This window comes from Anguilla rostrata, chromosome 11 (assembly GCF_018555375.3).
Source record: "Anguilla rostrata isolate EN2019 chromosome 11, ASM1855537v3, whole genome shotgun sequence".
Classification (NCBI taxonomy): Eukaryota; Metazoa; Chordata; class Actinopteri; order Anguilliformes; family Anguillidae; genus Anguilla; species Anguilla rostrata.
In genome coordinates this window covers 30,119,369-30,136,439 of record NC_057943.1, presented here as the reverse complement: position 1 = coordinate 30,136,439, position 17,071 = coordinate 30,119,369, and the positions used below count along the sequence as shown (strand labels likewise).

The window sequence follows — 17,071 nt, the reverse complement described above, 5'->3', positions numbered from 1 at the left end:
GTTAGTCATAGCCAAGTGGGAAGGAAAAGCAGTTTGTGCACATGTACAATTTAAGTCTTATAAATAAAGTAAGAGCAATGAACCGTGGGCATGATCTTGTGTGAATTACGTTTTCCGGAATATTTCAGGGAGCCAAACTTGTACCAGATTCAGATCCATACAGCCTATCCCAACATCTTTTTTAAACTAAATAGATAAGGCATAATAATAATAATAATAATAATAATAATAATAATAATAATAATAATAATAATAATGATGATAATGATAATAATAATAATGAGAATACATTATAATATGAATTCAGTTTTAGTTCCCTCGCTCTCTCTCCATTTAGGCTACTGAAAACACAGCATGGTTCATGGCACTCTGAAAAATGAGTCTATTAGGCTATAGAGTGCAAAATAATATATAGGCTATTTACCTGTGGTAAGAGTAATGTGTCCATCTTATTCATTTGTAAAAAAAATAAATTATTGATTTAATTATTTTAGTTATTCGTGTAACTATTTACTTAAATTTTTTGACGTTGTAACTAGAAAAATGTCCCCTCCATAACATTGCGGACGAATATGACACGCACACTTCTTTGTGGCGTCTCGTCGCCATAGAAACGTCCTTATGTTGTCGGTGCTCCGTTCGCGCTCATGGACAGCACCGGAATTATACTTAGCTGGTTGTTTTTAGTGTTACCAGGATTACTAATATTACGATAAAGTCAATCGGGTCACCTGAAAATGTTGGACATGATAATGAAGCTAAATATATTCTGTACAACAGGTCAATAAGTATATACAGTAGGCTGATGCGGCGAACTTCCTAACCTAACAGTTCATGGTGCTGTGAAAAGCACCATAAACTATGGGTAGACTATCACTAGTAACGACGTCAGCTAGTGTACTAAAGTGTAACGTTAGAAGATGACTAGCGATGTTTATTAATGATAGCCTACTATCTAGGTTCTTGTTACGTTAACGATAACTAACGTATGTGTCCGTAGTGGAGCTCAATATCCAACTAGCTAAGCGGACCGGAACGTTGCGGTAGTTGTACTGAATTAACATCAGTCTACGTCTATCTTTCATACAGTGCATTGAAAGGTTACAGTGGATTCACAACAACCTAGAACGCAACGTTAGCTAACTTTAGGATTTCTGCTGTATGAAACAATTGCTAACTTCGGTGTTTTACATAGTTAATGGTTGGCTATGGGCAATTTGCGACTTTACAATGGTTCTAGCTGCTTGGCTTAATTTGTCTTGATTGTTTGCTATTTTGTGGTTCTGCAGTATTTCGAAAAATACAGATGGCTAGATTAAATTAAACATGGCTATAGCAGGGTAGTTAACCTTTCTGGGGAGAAGAATAGCCTAATTGAATCAGCAAGCAGATAGGAAACTGCTTAGGGTAGGGAAATTGGCTATATAATACTTTCCCCAAGAAGCGAATTATTTAGATCCCTTCTGTTTTTATTTATTTATTTATTTTGTAGAATCTTGACCTTGTGCAGTTGCCCTTGGTTAAACGCCTACAGTTGTGCAACCATTGGAACGACAATGTAGTTAGTGATCATAATGTGCATTAAACTCAGATTATTCATCTTAATCGGTCGCTCATTGAAACGAAGAACATAGACACGTAAAGGATGTTCAAAAACGAATATCAGGTGGGATAACAACTGAATTTGGAATAGCCGTTAATCCAATGTTACGTGAAAATACGCTGTCAATGTTTCTTGCGAAATAATGATCAACCCCATTTCTTAAGAGAATTCATAATGAGTACATTTTTGAGGAATACATAGCTTTTAGTAGCACACGGCCTTGGGTAATATTAGGCTACCTGCTTGCGAGTGTGCGCGCGTGTGTTGGTATGGTTTTATTTACTAGTTTTCTTTTCTAGGGTGGAGCTGTCGTTGACATCTTTAGTGCTCAGGGAAATGACCCAGTGGCAAACTGGAAGCTTTATGGGAGCCAAACAGCTATTAGTAAAGTGAGTGTCATTTTTGTTTTTGTAGAATCAATTGTTTTACTGGTAAGAAATTGTATTGTTACTTATCCTGGGGGGTATTTCATGAAGCATGATTACTGGATTAGCTGGGTAACTGCTGAGTGAAACCCAGAACAGCTCTTTTACTTCTGTCCATGTTTCAGATTTTTTTTTAAATAACAATATACATAATATATATAAGGTGCATGCATAAGGTGAATTATAGCTCCTGACAGCTCTTCAGCTTGTCCGTGATTAAGATGCTAGCTGTTTTTGCGTTCTAAATCTGCCAACCCTACCCCTGTCCTGGATGTAAAAATAGCCTGCTAAAAGTATTCACTGCAATCACCGTTTTTGATTAGTTAATTCCATGCAAAATGTTCACTACATATTCATTTTGATTCAATCCATTAAACTCTTTACAAAATTCTTTTTTGCATGTTACAATTTAAAAGGCTTTGATTGTTATGCATCCTTTGTCATTCTTGTCAGAACTTTTACTTTTCCTGTGTGAACAGCAAAGCCTAATTGAAGATCTTAATTCCAAAATGTGTACAATTTCATAGATTCCAATTTTTTTCTCAAATGTAGGGAGTGAGCTTTAGCCTTCGTAACACTGCAAATCATTGACACCTGATCATTAATAATGAATATTTAGCATATATTGAGATAATTTTTTTCTCCAAATGTGCTATGGGTCACTTGGCACAATTGAGACAATTTGTGTTCTGCAGAGGGTTAATTGTTCACCAAGAGGCTTGACGGGAGACAGAAGCAACTTTGTAGTGCTGTGTGGAGAGAATCAGAGGTTACAAAAGAAGACCAGAATTTCTATAAGCCCTAATTATATATAATAGTTTCTATTAAACTATAGTTAATACTTATTTACCAAGCATATCATTTATTCATTAATGAGTTTTTAATGCATAAATTGTTTTTATCCAGGAGTTTGACAGAGAGATGAAGGGCTTTGTATATATTTTGGAAGGGAGCAGCCAGAAAAACAGGATGCAAATGCCAAAGGACAGCAGGATGGCACGTAAGTAAGCATTACATTACAGAATGCCCACTGTACCAAGACTATAAAACACAAGAGTGAACTTACAATATTTGAGTCTCTTTATGGTGATGTCTGAAAGTATGAGAAGTCCTTTTATACTTAAGAAATGACTTTTATTTGCACGTTCACTCTAAATTGCTAATTGAGATGAAACATTGTGCTCACAGTGGGTACAACAGTGGAGCCCAACCTCTCCCATCCAAAACCCAGTGCTCTCACCACTACCCCCACTCAAAGTTTAATTAATAAAAACTACACATGCATGTGATTACACTATACAATACAGGGGAGTGCCAACAAATGTTACTAATATTAGACCCCCTTTACACCTGGCATTAAAATGTGTCTGTCTCGGGTGATCGGATTGCAAATGGTAAATGGACTGCATTTATATAGCACTTTTATCCAAAGCGATGTACAATTGTTGCCTCTCATTCACCAGAGCAGTTAGGGATTAGGTGTCTTGCTCAGGGACACTTCGACACGCCCAGGGCGGGGATTGAACTGGCAACCCTCCGACTGCCAGACAACTGCGCTTACCTCCTGAGCTATGTCGCCCCTAGTGAAGATTTTGTGTATATATGCGTATTTGTTATATAGCTACGTTTATTATTTAAAAGCAAACTAGCAGCGTCTAGTATACTTTTTAACTGCATACAATGGTGTTAGTTTATTTATATTTATTTAATGTACTTTTAAATCTGTCCTATGTTGAAGTTTTAAGAACTTTGTAGCTGTATAGCAGATAGTTTATGCCATGTTATTTGATCTTGTTGGGCTTTTTCTTTCAGTTGGGCTCAGCCAGAGGTTCCTGGTGCTGCAGGTGTTTGTACCCATGGGAAAAGACTTCTCCACCGAACTGATGTAAGAGCCTGCACAGCTGAACTTCCTTCAGTGAGAACTGCCAGTACTGCCAATATACTTCATTTATATTGCTCATCAATCAGATTTTTAAAAACATTGTTTAATCTTATTAAAAAGTGTACTGCCGAACTTTGAGTAGGAATAGCAAACTTTGTGTTCTAGCTTTATTAATCGATGATACGCAACAACTATGTCTAATTAGGAGTTTCTAAGTGCCACTGTTGTTGTGTTGGTTTTCCATTTAACAAGAACACCCTTCCTGCAGTTTCATCTATAACTGCACCTCCCAAGCATGACACAGTCGACAATAATGTATATCTGGGAGTTCATAAGAATATTCTTTCAGCACCAAAAATTCATATTCTGTCATACCATCAAGATGAATGCAACAATCGCCCGAAGGTACGCCAATACAGTGCTGAAATGTTGCTCGCCAAATACCGAAACAGGATTCTTTTTACCATTCAGTAGGGGTTAATTTGGATTGTGTTCATCTGGGTCCTCACCCCAGACTTGTTCGCCTTGGGAGACCCTTTCAGGGAGACATAAGCCCCCCATGACATTGCTCTGGGGATAATAAAACCTTGTAAGCCCTTCTGCCACAACAAGGCCACAATCCATGAAGGGCTTTTGTTTTAGTTCTTTGTCGCATATCCTTTGCATATAAGGACTGTTTGACGTATGAGACCCATAGACATCACCAGGTGTTGAGTATCTTATCTGGTGATGCTCTGCCAGTCTTGTACTGCAGCCATCTTCAGCTCCTGCATCTTATGGGGGCTGGTAGCTGAAAGGTTTCTCATCAGCATATGAAACGCATGTTCAGTTGGATTCAGATTGAGTGAACTGCCTTTGAAAAACCTTTTTTGCTTTAGCAGTATGTTTGGGATCATTGTCTTGCTGTAGGATGAAGCACTGTCCAATGTGTTTGTAGGCACTTGGTTGAACTTGAGCAGATAAGATGCTTCTGTACACATTATAATTCATTCAGCTGTTGCTATCGGCAGTTACATCATCAGTGAAGACAGGTGAGCCAGTACTTGTGGCAGCCATACATCAAACCATAACACCACAATGTTTCACAGATGAGGGGGGTGCTTTCGATATTGGGCAGTTTCTTTTGGCTTCTTCACTTTGCTCATGCTATCGCTCTAATACAAGTCAATCTTGCTATTATCTGTCCACAAGACCTTTTTCCAGAACTCTGCTCTTTTAGGTTCTTCATAGAAAACTGTAATCTGGTCATCCTATTTTTGCAGATAACTAGTGGTTTGCATCATTCAGTCTAGCCTCTGTAGATGTGTTCATGAAATATTCTATGGACAGTAGTTACCATGCACAAATCAAGCTCTGTGGATGTTCGTGAGTAACCGTGGCATTATATTTGGAAAGAGACATTGCTGTTGAGTTTTTTTATGTAAATTTCTTACTGAAGTGAACGCCACAAACATGTAGGTCAATAGAGGTCCATTGCATCAAAGAGAACTGTATCTCGAAAACTTGTCAAACTATCTGGATTGATACCGATTGATACAGTACTCTGCATAAGTGGAAACATACTTTAATTTCACTTTTGTGAGAACTGTGCCTTTAAGCAATCCATATTTAATGCAACCTTTTTCATTCAAAGTTAAACTTTCTAGCGAGATTTGCAAGGAATAGAAGTAATTCCCTTGATGGAGCAGCTTTCTGCAAGGAGATAATCCATTGTGATGAAAAAAAGTAATTTACAGATTAGAACGTACAGGTGGATGATCATATTCAAAGCTCTCAATTTGTAGTCAAGAAGAGAATTGCTTTGTACTTTCCCAGTAGTTGCTGTCGAAACACATCTCATCTCTAAAGTTTTCATTTTCAGTAAAAAGTATGCTTAAGCAAATTTAGGAAAACTATTTACATTCCATACTTACATGAACCTAGATTCCTCTGTTGAATTTTTTTTTTGATGACCAGAAAATGTCAGTTGTCCTCTCTCCTGTTAGATTAAAGGTATATACTTTGGCTATTATAACACAAACATTATACTAATCCATTGCATCACACTGGCTGGCTTTACTTCTCAGATGTGGAGAGATTTGAAAATTTCAACTCAAAATTATTAGAATCAGAATAATTTTCTCTCACAACAAAGGGACAGCGATACTTAAACAATGATAATGACAATGTTTGTTTCACTTTGCGTGTCTGTGGTAGAGCCTGCTCTCTCTATTGAGTTCATTGATAATGTAATACAATTCAGGAGTCTTTGTGCCCTTTTCATCAATTTTTCATTTTGCATAGTTCATTAACCAACATCTGCTGCAAATATACAAATAATTACTGGCATTGGCCATGCTGTAGACACACTCTGTAATTAAGCAATCACTGCAATGAATAGTGTGCTTTGACAAAAGCAACAGACCTCTAATTTGTTATTTACTGGTGGCTTGGTGCATTTAAAGTATTGATGGCTGTATCCATTTATATTTATATTTGTCACTTTGTGTTCTCTTCTAGTTTGAAGTCTGTTGCAAGCTTACTGTAGTGGTAAAGAATCAGTAGCAACCCGTTTAAGCTTTTATGCAACTTGTTTTTGATATCAAGAATTCAATTTTAACTTTTTTTTTTCCAAAATTTTAAGACGGTGTCCTAGAACTCCATTGGTTTCAATTAGGCCTACCTATTGTGATTGTTATATCAACATTTGAATGTTGAGAATGCTAGAAACATGTCCAGCCTTCCTGTTTAAAACCCACTCCTGTAATTGGCTTTCAGGGGAAAGGTATTTGAAATGTATTTGGGTGAATCCATTCTAAGCCTTGGTCTGTACTCAGACTTTCTTTTCCTTGGGGGGGGGGGGGGGGGGGGGGATGCTTATAGTTCACCAGGGTTTAATAGGTGTGTGGGCAGTGAAAATGACAAACTGTTTTTTGCTTCAACAATACAAGCGACCACACTGCTAATTACAGTTACATTTTTTGTTCAGATTTGGACAATTTAAGATTTTTTTTCAACCCGATGGCCCATCTCTTTATGTTGATCAAATTCTTTTCTAGGGGAACAGGCTGTGAAGACTCAATGGTATGACGCAGACTTGCATCAAATACGTATTTGTTTTGGATTCAAATAATTTTCTACAGTTTAATGATCTTGTCTGGTGTATTGGAACCAATGAAATACTCTGAAAAAGTGCAAACCCCGCCTTCTGCTCATACTGGCAGGATCATTTACACCAGGCAAGATCAATAGAGCACAGAAAAGTATTTGAATCCAAAACAAACACGTGTTTGACCCAGGTCTGGTATGTTGTAAATGAAGTGCCGTGGGACTCATTTCAACCCAGCTGCTGTCCATATCTTCACATTGAGGGGGAAATAACTCTCATTAAAGATCTTTTTTGCTAAAAGAGTGCTACATCAACTGTCCTGAATATGAAAAGCGATCGAGTCTGTTTTTCAGAGAGCTAGCATTTTTACTGTGCAGACATTTACTGTTGCCTTCCTTCATTTCCAGGGTAACAGATTCAGGAAATCTGAAGAAAAGACTGTATTTATCAACTATTCATAAGGATCTATCAGCAACCCCTTTACATGCCAAAATACCTCTCTCAAGTCTCAGACTTAACATTGTGAGTATACGTTTATGAATATTATGGGTCACCATTTATTTTCTATTTGTGCCGTCTACAGTTATTAAGCATCCTTGTCATAACATTTGTAGAATGACATATTAAATTACATCAGCTAAGTGCCTGTAATGTAATGTAATTAATTTAAAAATATGGGTCTCATACTCCTCACATATACAGGACTAACAAGTAATGATGTGGTCCATATTGGCTACATATGCCTCCTTTGTTAAATATTCTTAACAGAGGCAACCTGTGTTTAAATTATACACAAGGAATGTTTACAGCCTGATATACAGATGGATACAGATGGTGAAGTAATGAGACTTCTGAGTTTTGTCATGCAACCTGTAGTATGTGATAAACAAAGGTCAAGAGGTGTAAAATGTCTGGAAGTTGGTTTTATCATTTCAAAAGGCATGGAGCCAAGAGTTATTGTTGGATTTCACATTGGTACGAACAACAGTCTGAATTAACATAATACAATTTTTATGTCAGCACAGTGTGGAGATTATTTAGTCAATAAAACTGGCAACAAAAAGGACAATGGGTGAGAGTGGTGTGGGTGGTGGAGCAGGATATTCTCAAACCGATGTTTGAACCCCCCATGGGGCTGGGGGTTTTATTTTCCATGATGCTTTCTGTACTGTGATTCTATCTTTATTTGTGGCCCTCTCTGCTTGCCCCCTGAGAATAAAATGCAAATAATAAAATACAAGAAGAGAGAATAAAGTACGAAATGAGGGCAGACTGTCTGCTGTCCTTTAAAAAATGGCAGAATGGCTATGGTGGAATAAAAGCCTTTATTTGGGAATTTTATTTGGCGACACACACATTTTCTGTGTGTAGAGTGGGCTTGTTCATCATTGAACTTTACGGCACCATTCACCAACAATCATATGGACATTGTAGCAGTAATAACCATACGTCCATCCACTGGGTGCAGTGATTAGTAGTTGTGCAGTGCCAAAATAGTATTTTATTTGTGTATGTGATTCACTTTCATGAATTGTTTATGCAACCATACACATGAAGAACCTTTAAATAAAATGTTCAGTTCCTTATGAAGTTTGAACATGCAGCAATATAGCCTAACTTTGCAGACATAACTTTGCAGGAAGATTTGATAGTGTTTTCTTTAAAAATATTGTGAAATTTTTCTGTCATATCTGAAAGCAACAACAATTTGCCCATATATTTTGAAGTGTTGCAATATTTTCTGATCTTGAATAGATATTTTCTCTCAACTTTCTCAGCTTTCTGATGCTGTTGGATGAGGCAAGAGTTGATATGTGTGCAATTGAGCAATGATCAGATTTCATGATTGGCTGCAGTGCGCCAGTTTCGGATGCAGTAAAATTGGTCTACTTCATCTTGCCAGAAATTGATCAATTGGGAGAATTTATAATTGTGGGACTTGAGGCAGGAAAATTGAGTAGGAGAAAGGGAAGATGAAGAAACGGGGAGGGTGAAGAAGATAAGACAGAAACACAGAAGTTGTGTATACGTAGTCACTTAGTTGCTATGTTTGTAGTTTGAGTATGGATCTGGTCACTGTAGTTCTTTCTGTTGCTAACCATGAAAAGCACAGAATTCTCTCTGCTGTGGTGGTCTGGATATGTTCTGCCAGCTTGAAGCTTGGCAGGTGACATACTGCCACTGCTTGATTGATTGTCAAGACATGTAAATGGAACAAGGTTGATAGGCTGAGTAATCATCTCTCTACAGGCAAGGTTACGGAAGGCCTGGTTCTAGACCCCATGGTACGCCACTGCTGCCGTCCCAGTTTCAATATATGTGCAGCATATTCAATTTCCATAAAGGGTTAGTTTGAGATTTCATTTTTTGTGCCTAAGGACCAGTGGGCTGGTGGAAAGTTATATTCCTGACCAGTTCCTCATCAAATTCTCAGGCACTGAATATCGCCATGGCAACACAATAACAATGTATTTGTTTATACTGTGTATATGTTTGCTCAGAGAATATTGTGAATAGCATTATTATTAGTAATAAAATATTAATGATTAATGTTGTTCCTTTTACATTCTGATTTTCAGTGGTGCAACATGTGCGTTGACCTTGTGTCATTCACCAGTGAAATATTTAAAGGAGCGCCTTTCCTGTCCTTGGATAGAATCACAGTCTCTGCCAGCTGCCGGCTCAGAAGAATTTTCACTATGAAACTCCAGCCGGCAGATGCTCACAATGAGAGTGGTATGTTATCTAAGCAAAACCACATCCAGTGCATTTTTGGCAGGAAACAATCTTTTGTGAATGTTTTTATTTATTTATTTATTTATTTATTTTTTGCAGAATCAGTATCTGGTTTATCTGCACAGACTTAGAAAAACAAATTTTATCTTTCTTGAGTTTCTTATGTAAATATATGTTTCTTTTTTCATCATCAATCTTTCTGAGCATGTAAACTGGTATTGTGCGGTGTATAGAGTCATAATTGTTTCATTTTTGAACACCACCCCATCCACGAGTGGACTATTATGATGCATCTAGGCAGCTGTGTCACTCTTTGAGAATTTTGCAGTCAGTCAAAAGAAATGATAATATATAAAATTTTCTGACCAACCTCTGTACTAGATCCAGAATCTTGAGCTGCTGTCTTCCAAAATGGGTTGCATTTATATTTTATTGTTCTTTTTCTATTTTCCCCTTGCAATTTACAAGCCCCTGGAGAGAGGAATATCTTGGAATGCAGTAAATTATCAATGAAAACTGCCCACATTTGCATGTGCTGAATGTGCTTTGTTTGTAATGGTTTTATTATTTTTTTCAGTTACATTCTCCCACAGCCCCCATCTCCACCCCAACGCTACCAGAGAAAGCACATTGCGCAACGTAATATACGAGGGCCTCTTTTATACCATAGGTATGAATCAACCAGTTTTTTTGTGAAAATTGTTGTTCCCTTTGCAGATCTTTATATTTGTGGCAACGGTCCCAGAGACATCATTCCAAAGGGCTGCCAGTTCCCCCCAGATGTGCAGCACATCACACAGCTGGTGAACATGAACAAGCTGCGGCTGGCCGAGATGAAGCTCGGAGGCTCGCTGTCCTCAGACTTGGGTGGGTAATTAAGGGAGTCTAAAGAGCTGACCGACTCCCCACTTTCTCCATCGCTGATTTGTTACTGTGTTGTTCTTCAGGGAAGAATTCATCTTGTTGACTGGACTTGCCAAGTCTCTCTCCTGTGTTATTTCTGTTGACACGTTTAAAACCGTCTGTCACAGAGGCCTCTCGTTGTTAGGTCGTCTGTTACATGCATCACTAGGCTTTGCAGTAGTTTTCACTCTACAATTAGAAGTGGATTGTTTGTTGTTCCAATATGTCAGTATTGTTTTTGATGAGTAAGCTGAACGTCTTGATAGGTTCACTGACTTCCATTTGCAGTGATTGCATTTTAATGACCTGTGTTTGGTTTGAATAAAGTGATGGGAACTGCATTGACCGAGGAGGAGAATAATGGAAAAATAACAATTGCGCAACTTTGGTTTTTATTATTAAAACACATCTTATTAGTGAATGCAGTGGGGCTGGAGGAAAGACCCATTCAGGGGAGTTTATTGTGTTCAGCATATGTAGCTCTCTTAAAGCTGCATCAAGTACCATAACAGTCAGAAAAGGTGGGCGGACTATAAAAAAGTCAAAGAAGGCAGGGCACCTCAGGACTAAAGTAACGAGCTACAGGAAATCTAAAAGGGTATCAATCAAATAAAATTTGCCCACTATGCTGAAAATGCTGAAACCTGTGGAATTCTGTTTTGCAAGCAATCTTCCATTCCGCTCATGTTCTCTACAGCTCACTCAACAGTAACAGTCAGCAGTAAGTAGAACACGTAGAATTAAGTTAAAGTGCAACATAGGTGGTTACATAAAATCTGCAGATTAAAATAGCAAATTCTAATAAAAAAAGTTAAAATTTTAATTTAATTTAAAATGTATTGAAATTCCAAAGAGTCGATGAAAAAACAATTTAAATTAAATTATATCAGTCAATACTACTGGACAACTTGACAGTGTCCTATTGTCAGTATAATCCATTATGTATTTGCATTGATGTTGAAGGCTATTTAAATTACGTATTGAATTTATAAAAAAAAGAGCAGTAGTTAAAGGGCAGAATTTGGAATTGATCATATAAGAATTTATCCTCGCCTGACCTATTTGGTGCTGCCTTTAAAATTGAGCTTGTTTTAATAGCATGCATTCAAAATTAATCCTGATGAAAAATGTTAATGGTGAATGAGTGAGTAAAACTGAGGGACTTTTTCTTCATCAAATCAAAAGTAAACCTTTAGTGCTGTTATTTTGTCTCTCAATCTGATGTAAAAATGCAAGCAGCTGTTTTAATTTAAGCCTTGTCAGATACGTCATGCTACATTATGTTATGTACCACATTTTATTTATCTTCTTCGAGCTGCACGCCCCAGAAAACTACTTTGCAGAACTGGGGTGGTGCCTGTTCCAGGTGGATTATTGGCAGATTTCACAAACAAATAGTCATTAAAAAGCTCTTCTACTGATTCTTTTTTAATGGTCTTCACTGCAGCTCAGATTGTGTGTGTGTGTGTGTGTGTGTGTGCGTGTGTGAAAACAGTGCTGAAATGAAATACAATTGCAAGAAAAGATTTATGAACCCAGGTATTTCCAAAGGGTTCACATACCTCTTGCAACTGTAAATATAAAAATAAAGGAATAAATTGTGATTTGTGTGCAGAAATTAAGTACAAAGAAATATATAGGCCTATATATAATTTAGAGTATTTTGTAGTTTATTTAATGTACTTATTTATTTGTTTGTGTCTATTTAATTATTTTTTCATATGAATGTGTATTTATATAAGTATCTTTATTCGATGCTGGATTTTACTGTATTTAAAAAAAAATGCATTTAGTGTTTTAGCATTTTTTGTTTTCGATGCACACGTGTTGTATTGAAACATTTTTATTACCATTTGTTTATGAGGGCATCTACAAAGCATGTACCTTGTGTTGTGACAGAAATGGTTAGCTCGTATACCTGAAGGCACAAATATATACACAAAGATATTGACATAAAGAATGCAGGTGAAATCAGTCGATGTAAAGTTAAACAAAGGAATGACATTAATTTAAATCAAACATGTCCATAAAAAGTGATTTTTTAATGAATGTCCCTGGCCTTGTTTCATTTTGAACTACTTCAAAGCATTTAGGAAGTAGCACTAACAGGCCGTGCATTAGCTTGTCATTCACACGCCTTAATGTTATGCTAATAGCTACCCCCGTGTAGCAGTGGAGTGGTTTTTATTGGAAACCCAAGTGCTCTCGGATCAGAAACGCATACCTGGAGACTGCAATTATCTTTCCTTCTGTCGAAAATAAGTGCACAGGCAATTAATTATAATTCCTGTTTTCACTTCAACGGCACATTTTTTTATTTTTGAGTATTTATCCCCTCAGACAGCTGTCTCGTTCATTCTGATTTATCCAATCATGGCCACAGAAATAAACTGTCATCCCGTTGAGGGGATTCTTCTGTAAATGAGCTCTTATGGTCTCTGTTATTAACAAGCCTAATAATGCTTAAAGAGGGCTGGTATTGCACTAGGCCATGAACCTAATAATATAAACTGGTGGTTCTAAATTTTTAGAATTTTATTTCTGTCTTTATTTCAGTACCTTTACTCATTGAGGAAATTGTATTATTTAGAGCTGGGAAAGATTGGCTCATTAAAGTCCAGGTAGTCAGTACAACAATGACAAGTTTCTTTTTTGTATGTCTCATCTTATTAAAACTTGACAACAAGATTGTCTTTAAAAGGGTATTTTTTTTATAAACCAAGAATTTATCATTTATAAGTAGTAGTTGTGAGTGAGTGGTTATTGGTTAGTGGAGCATGATGGCTAACTGATTTTTTGGAGGTTGTATTCTGTGCAGTTACATCACAGAATAGTAATTTACAGTTCAGTTTCGACATGTCCCTAAGGAATAGTTCCAGCACCTTGTTGAATCCATGCTGCCAAGAAGTGTCACTGCTGCATGAATGTTAACTAATATTATGTATTACAAACTCATCTGTTAAATTGTCAATGGGAGACCATTAGCAAGATAATAACATCCAGTGCTCTGATTTGAAACATTCTAATTTAGTCTTGCGCCATCATTAGCTTTAGTAAATTGTTAAACACGCCGTTCATTGTTATTGTATTGATTGCATGATCTGTCTTAAATGAAGCTTTTACTTTGAGCTATTACTAATACAGAAAAACACACAAAGCATCTATCCAGTGATTAATTTGCAGTGTACAAGCACTGTAATTATTATGCTTTGTGGGAAAGATCAATTAGTTAAAATACTTAATTAGCGCTGAAAATTGTTCTGTGCATCTTCATCGTACCACGGCAATTGGAATACAAATATTGTAAGTTGTTATTTGCTATTGTTACATGCAATTGAATCCTATTAAATTGCGATTATTACATTTTTGCAATTTACTTCTATTGAAAGAACAAGTTAATTTACAAATTTGGTCTCATGTCCACTGTGAGGAGTATAGAGAAGAATAGTTCCCTCTTTAAATGCTCAAATGTCAATGGTTGCCTCTTTGTCCCCACCAGAACAGGCAAACTCTGGCAGTTCAATCTCTGCACGGGGGGCCAAGAACCAGGATGTTTGCCACATTGCTTTCGGGTCAAAAGTCCCGGGACCCCCCCCACCTACAGGAAAGAAGGCCATTGGCTCTGGCAGCCGGGAGGTGAGGATGAGCCCATTCTCAAACGGGAAGAACCTCTAATCTGTCCAAATAACCAACTGCTATGCTCTGCAACAGTAGTTTTCAACCCCCCTGGACAATATGGCCACATGTCCCAACTTCGTGTAGGGAGATTTGAGCTTTAGGATGTAGACCACAGTGTGTGCACGTGAGCTTGACTATATATTTCTCACTGAAAACATAGTTTGTTGACTTTTATACTTCAATGCAGTGGTTATCAAACTTGAACAGGTTCATATGATATACCTGAATGGGTTCTCTACACCCAGCTGCTTTAGTATATAGGTGACATGACATCACATACGATCTTGTGCAGGACAGGTTTTCTCACCACTGTTTTAGTGCTTTTACCTCACCTGCTGGATATTAGGGGGTTCAGACTCAGTTTTGCCTAATTACTCTGACATGCCTCGGTCTGAGAATCTCATGCCGTTCAATGAAAGTGACTGGGCTGGGTTTTCTTTCTGTCTTAAGTACATATAATTTTTAATGAAGTGCATTGTTTCATTTCAGAATAAGTGTCCATGTTGACATGTTTCATCGCCTCCACTTTATGGACACTAGAGATCTGTGATCTAGGAAAATCTGTAACGCATGTATTTATTTTTGACAGCTTGCCATTCGAAAATACAGATTGTCATCTCTAAAGCCCAACGTTGTCAATGTCATGAGATGTACAGTATTTGTCAAGCATTTAGTGCTAGAAATAATAGAAACAGTTACTGTAAACAAAAGAGACATCTCTGTCGGTTTCATCACAGACATCGCTGTTTCCATGATGAATACATTCCATAGCTCTGGGTCCTCTGGAAAACTAGGAGAATCATTCAACCAGTTTAAAGATACGGAAATCATATGGACGATGATGTTTGCGAGGCAGACGACAATAGCCGCTTTTCCACTGTAGGGCCGAACCGTTCGTGCCGTTCATGCCGTTCCGAGCTGCTCAGTACTCGTGGGAATGGTTACCATTTCTGTTTCCACTGTCGGGCTGCTAAAACCAGGACTAGGAAGTATCTAGTGAGGACAGCAAGTGACGCGGTGGATCAGCGACGGCGTCCCGTTGTGAATGTAATATGCGCCAGTTGTTGTCGTCGCTCCCCATACTGTTTTGTTTTTGTTTTTGTTATGTTTCGTTGGCTGATGAAACGGACAAGGATACTGTGTATTTTGGTCTGTTTTTGGTTTTTCTTTTTAGCGTATCCTCCACTGACCATCACTGTTGCATGCATTCAAAAAACTACTAACGCTTTCACACATTAGTGTGAAATATCAACATTATATAATACCACTAACCTATTTAAAGACACTCAATCCAAAAATAATGTGTATAACCGAAATATTTTGAGCAGTAATACTTACATAGCAATGATGAAACTTCATCTGTGTTCAGACAGAGGCAGTAAATCAACAAGTTTAATCCACTTCTGTTTTGCTCCAGAAAACGATGTCAGATAGGTCTTTCAGCAAATATACGGCTTAGCTACGCCCAGAAGTCCTCAATAATAGTATTTTCCAAGAAATTACGAAAAATCGTTAACAACGTTTCGTTAGGTGCAGCGTCTTAATGCGTAAGTGAATGCGATGATAAGAAAATTTTTCGGTTACTCTGACCTATAAAACGCTATTCCAAAAGAAAAATTAGACATGTTACACATCGTTAGAATGCTTATTCTCTCACCTACTGAATAAATGAATTGTCAATCAAGCCAGACTGTACTTGAAACGGCGACAACGCCGTAGACAATATGTGTGGTATTATGCACAGCTATTTTGAATGTAGCTACCCAGGCATCACAAATGCGCAAAATATATTTCATAAACGGATTGTCCAAGACCATATATGACCACTCGGTCTCAAAAGGGACATCTCTACGCGTAAAACCAATGGTAAGGTTATGTATCTATTCAATATTTAGTCCCAGATATTGACTGTAGAATGACATAGTATCATGTTTTAAAACTTTGTCCCGCTTATTTCGTTGTTCAGTGAGCAGCATTTTCACTGCTGTATATCTTATGGCTATTGTCGGGTTTATCTTGTTGCTATGACGGAATTGGCATTTTTATTTATATTAGCTTCTCCACCGACCTAGGTTACGGAAGAGGACGTGAAGAGACCGTATGCGGAGTCACAAAACTGACGTAATGTGAAACCAATCAGTGAATACGTCATTAAGCCTGCCCACCCGAATGGTTCGGCTGCACTGAGCACGGTTGTCTAACCGTGCCGAAAATATCATGCTGGGCACGGTTTGTAATCGTTCCGCGCAAAACCGTTTCCAGGTGGAAACACCATTGGAACCGTTCCTCTCCGTGCTCAGAACTGTTCGGCCCTCCAGTGGAAAAGGGGCTAATGAGTGCTCTTCCTCAGGCTCCACACAATCAGAAGTATCAACCTATGCTTTGGCTGCAGCACTGCCAGTGTTGGAGCTCATTCAGCAGTCTGACTGGTTTGCTTCTCCACAGGTGGTTCTCATTCCTGGTGCCAGAGCAGGCCGGAGCTGTGGCTCGGCGAAACAGAACAGCGGAGATTGGGTGGAGAAGCAGAGCCATCGGCGTGAGCAGGTCCCCATTTCTGAGCACGAGTCCACGCCTCAGCACCACCAGGACAGCGGACAGGCTTTAGAGGGGCTCACAGGTAAAGATGAACATTCATGCTTGAACTGTAAGCTTTTTGTACCATGAAGTGCACCACACCAGCAAAGAAAAGCCAGAAATAAGGCAAAAACAGGAAGTTTGAATTACAAATTACGGCATGGAACCTGCCCCCAATAATT

The 17,071-nt window shown here is 38.0% G+C and overlaps 1 protein-coding gene across 2 annotated transcripts in view; it reads left to right on the top strand.

Annotated features, from left to right (window-relative positions):
* Positions 1 to 600: 600 nt before the first annotated feature.
* Positions 601 to 17,071, top strand: part of cfap20dc (CFAP20 domain containing) — a 30,253-nt gene continuing 13,782 nt past the window's right edge. For both annotated transcript variants that reach the window (XM_064299286.1, XM_064299285.1), the window contains exons 1-9: positions 601 to 1,666; positions 1,903 to 1,992; positions 2,935 to 3,028; positions 3,841 to 3,913; positions 7,406 to 7,520; positions 9,578 to 9,734; positions 10,452 to 10,601; positions 14,137 to 14,273; positions 16,761 to 16,932. In XM_064299286.1, the coding sequence (XP_064155356.1) occupies positions 1,646 to 1,666; positions 1,903 to 1,992; positions 2,935 to 3,028; positions 3,841 to 3,913; positions 7,406 to 7,520; positions 9,578 to 9,734; positions 10,452 to 10,601; positions 14,137 to 14,273; positions 16,761 to 16,932 (1,009 nt within the window). In that variant the 5' untranslated portion in view covers positions 601 to 1,645. The remainder of the gene's footprint in view (positions 1,667 to 1,902; positions 1,993 to 2,934; positions 3,029 to 3,840; positions 3,914 to 7,405; positions 7,521 to 9,577; positions 9,735 to 10,451; positions 10,602 to 14,136; positions 14,274 to 16,760; positions 16,933 to 17,071) is intronic.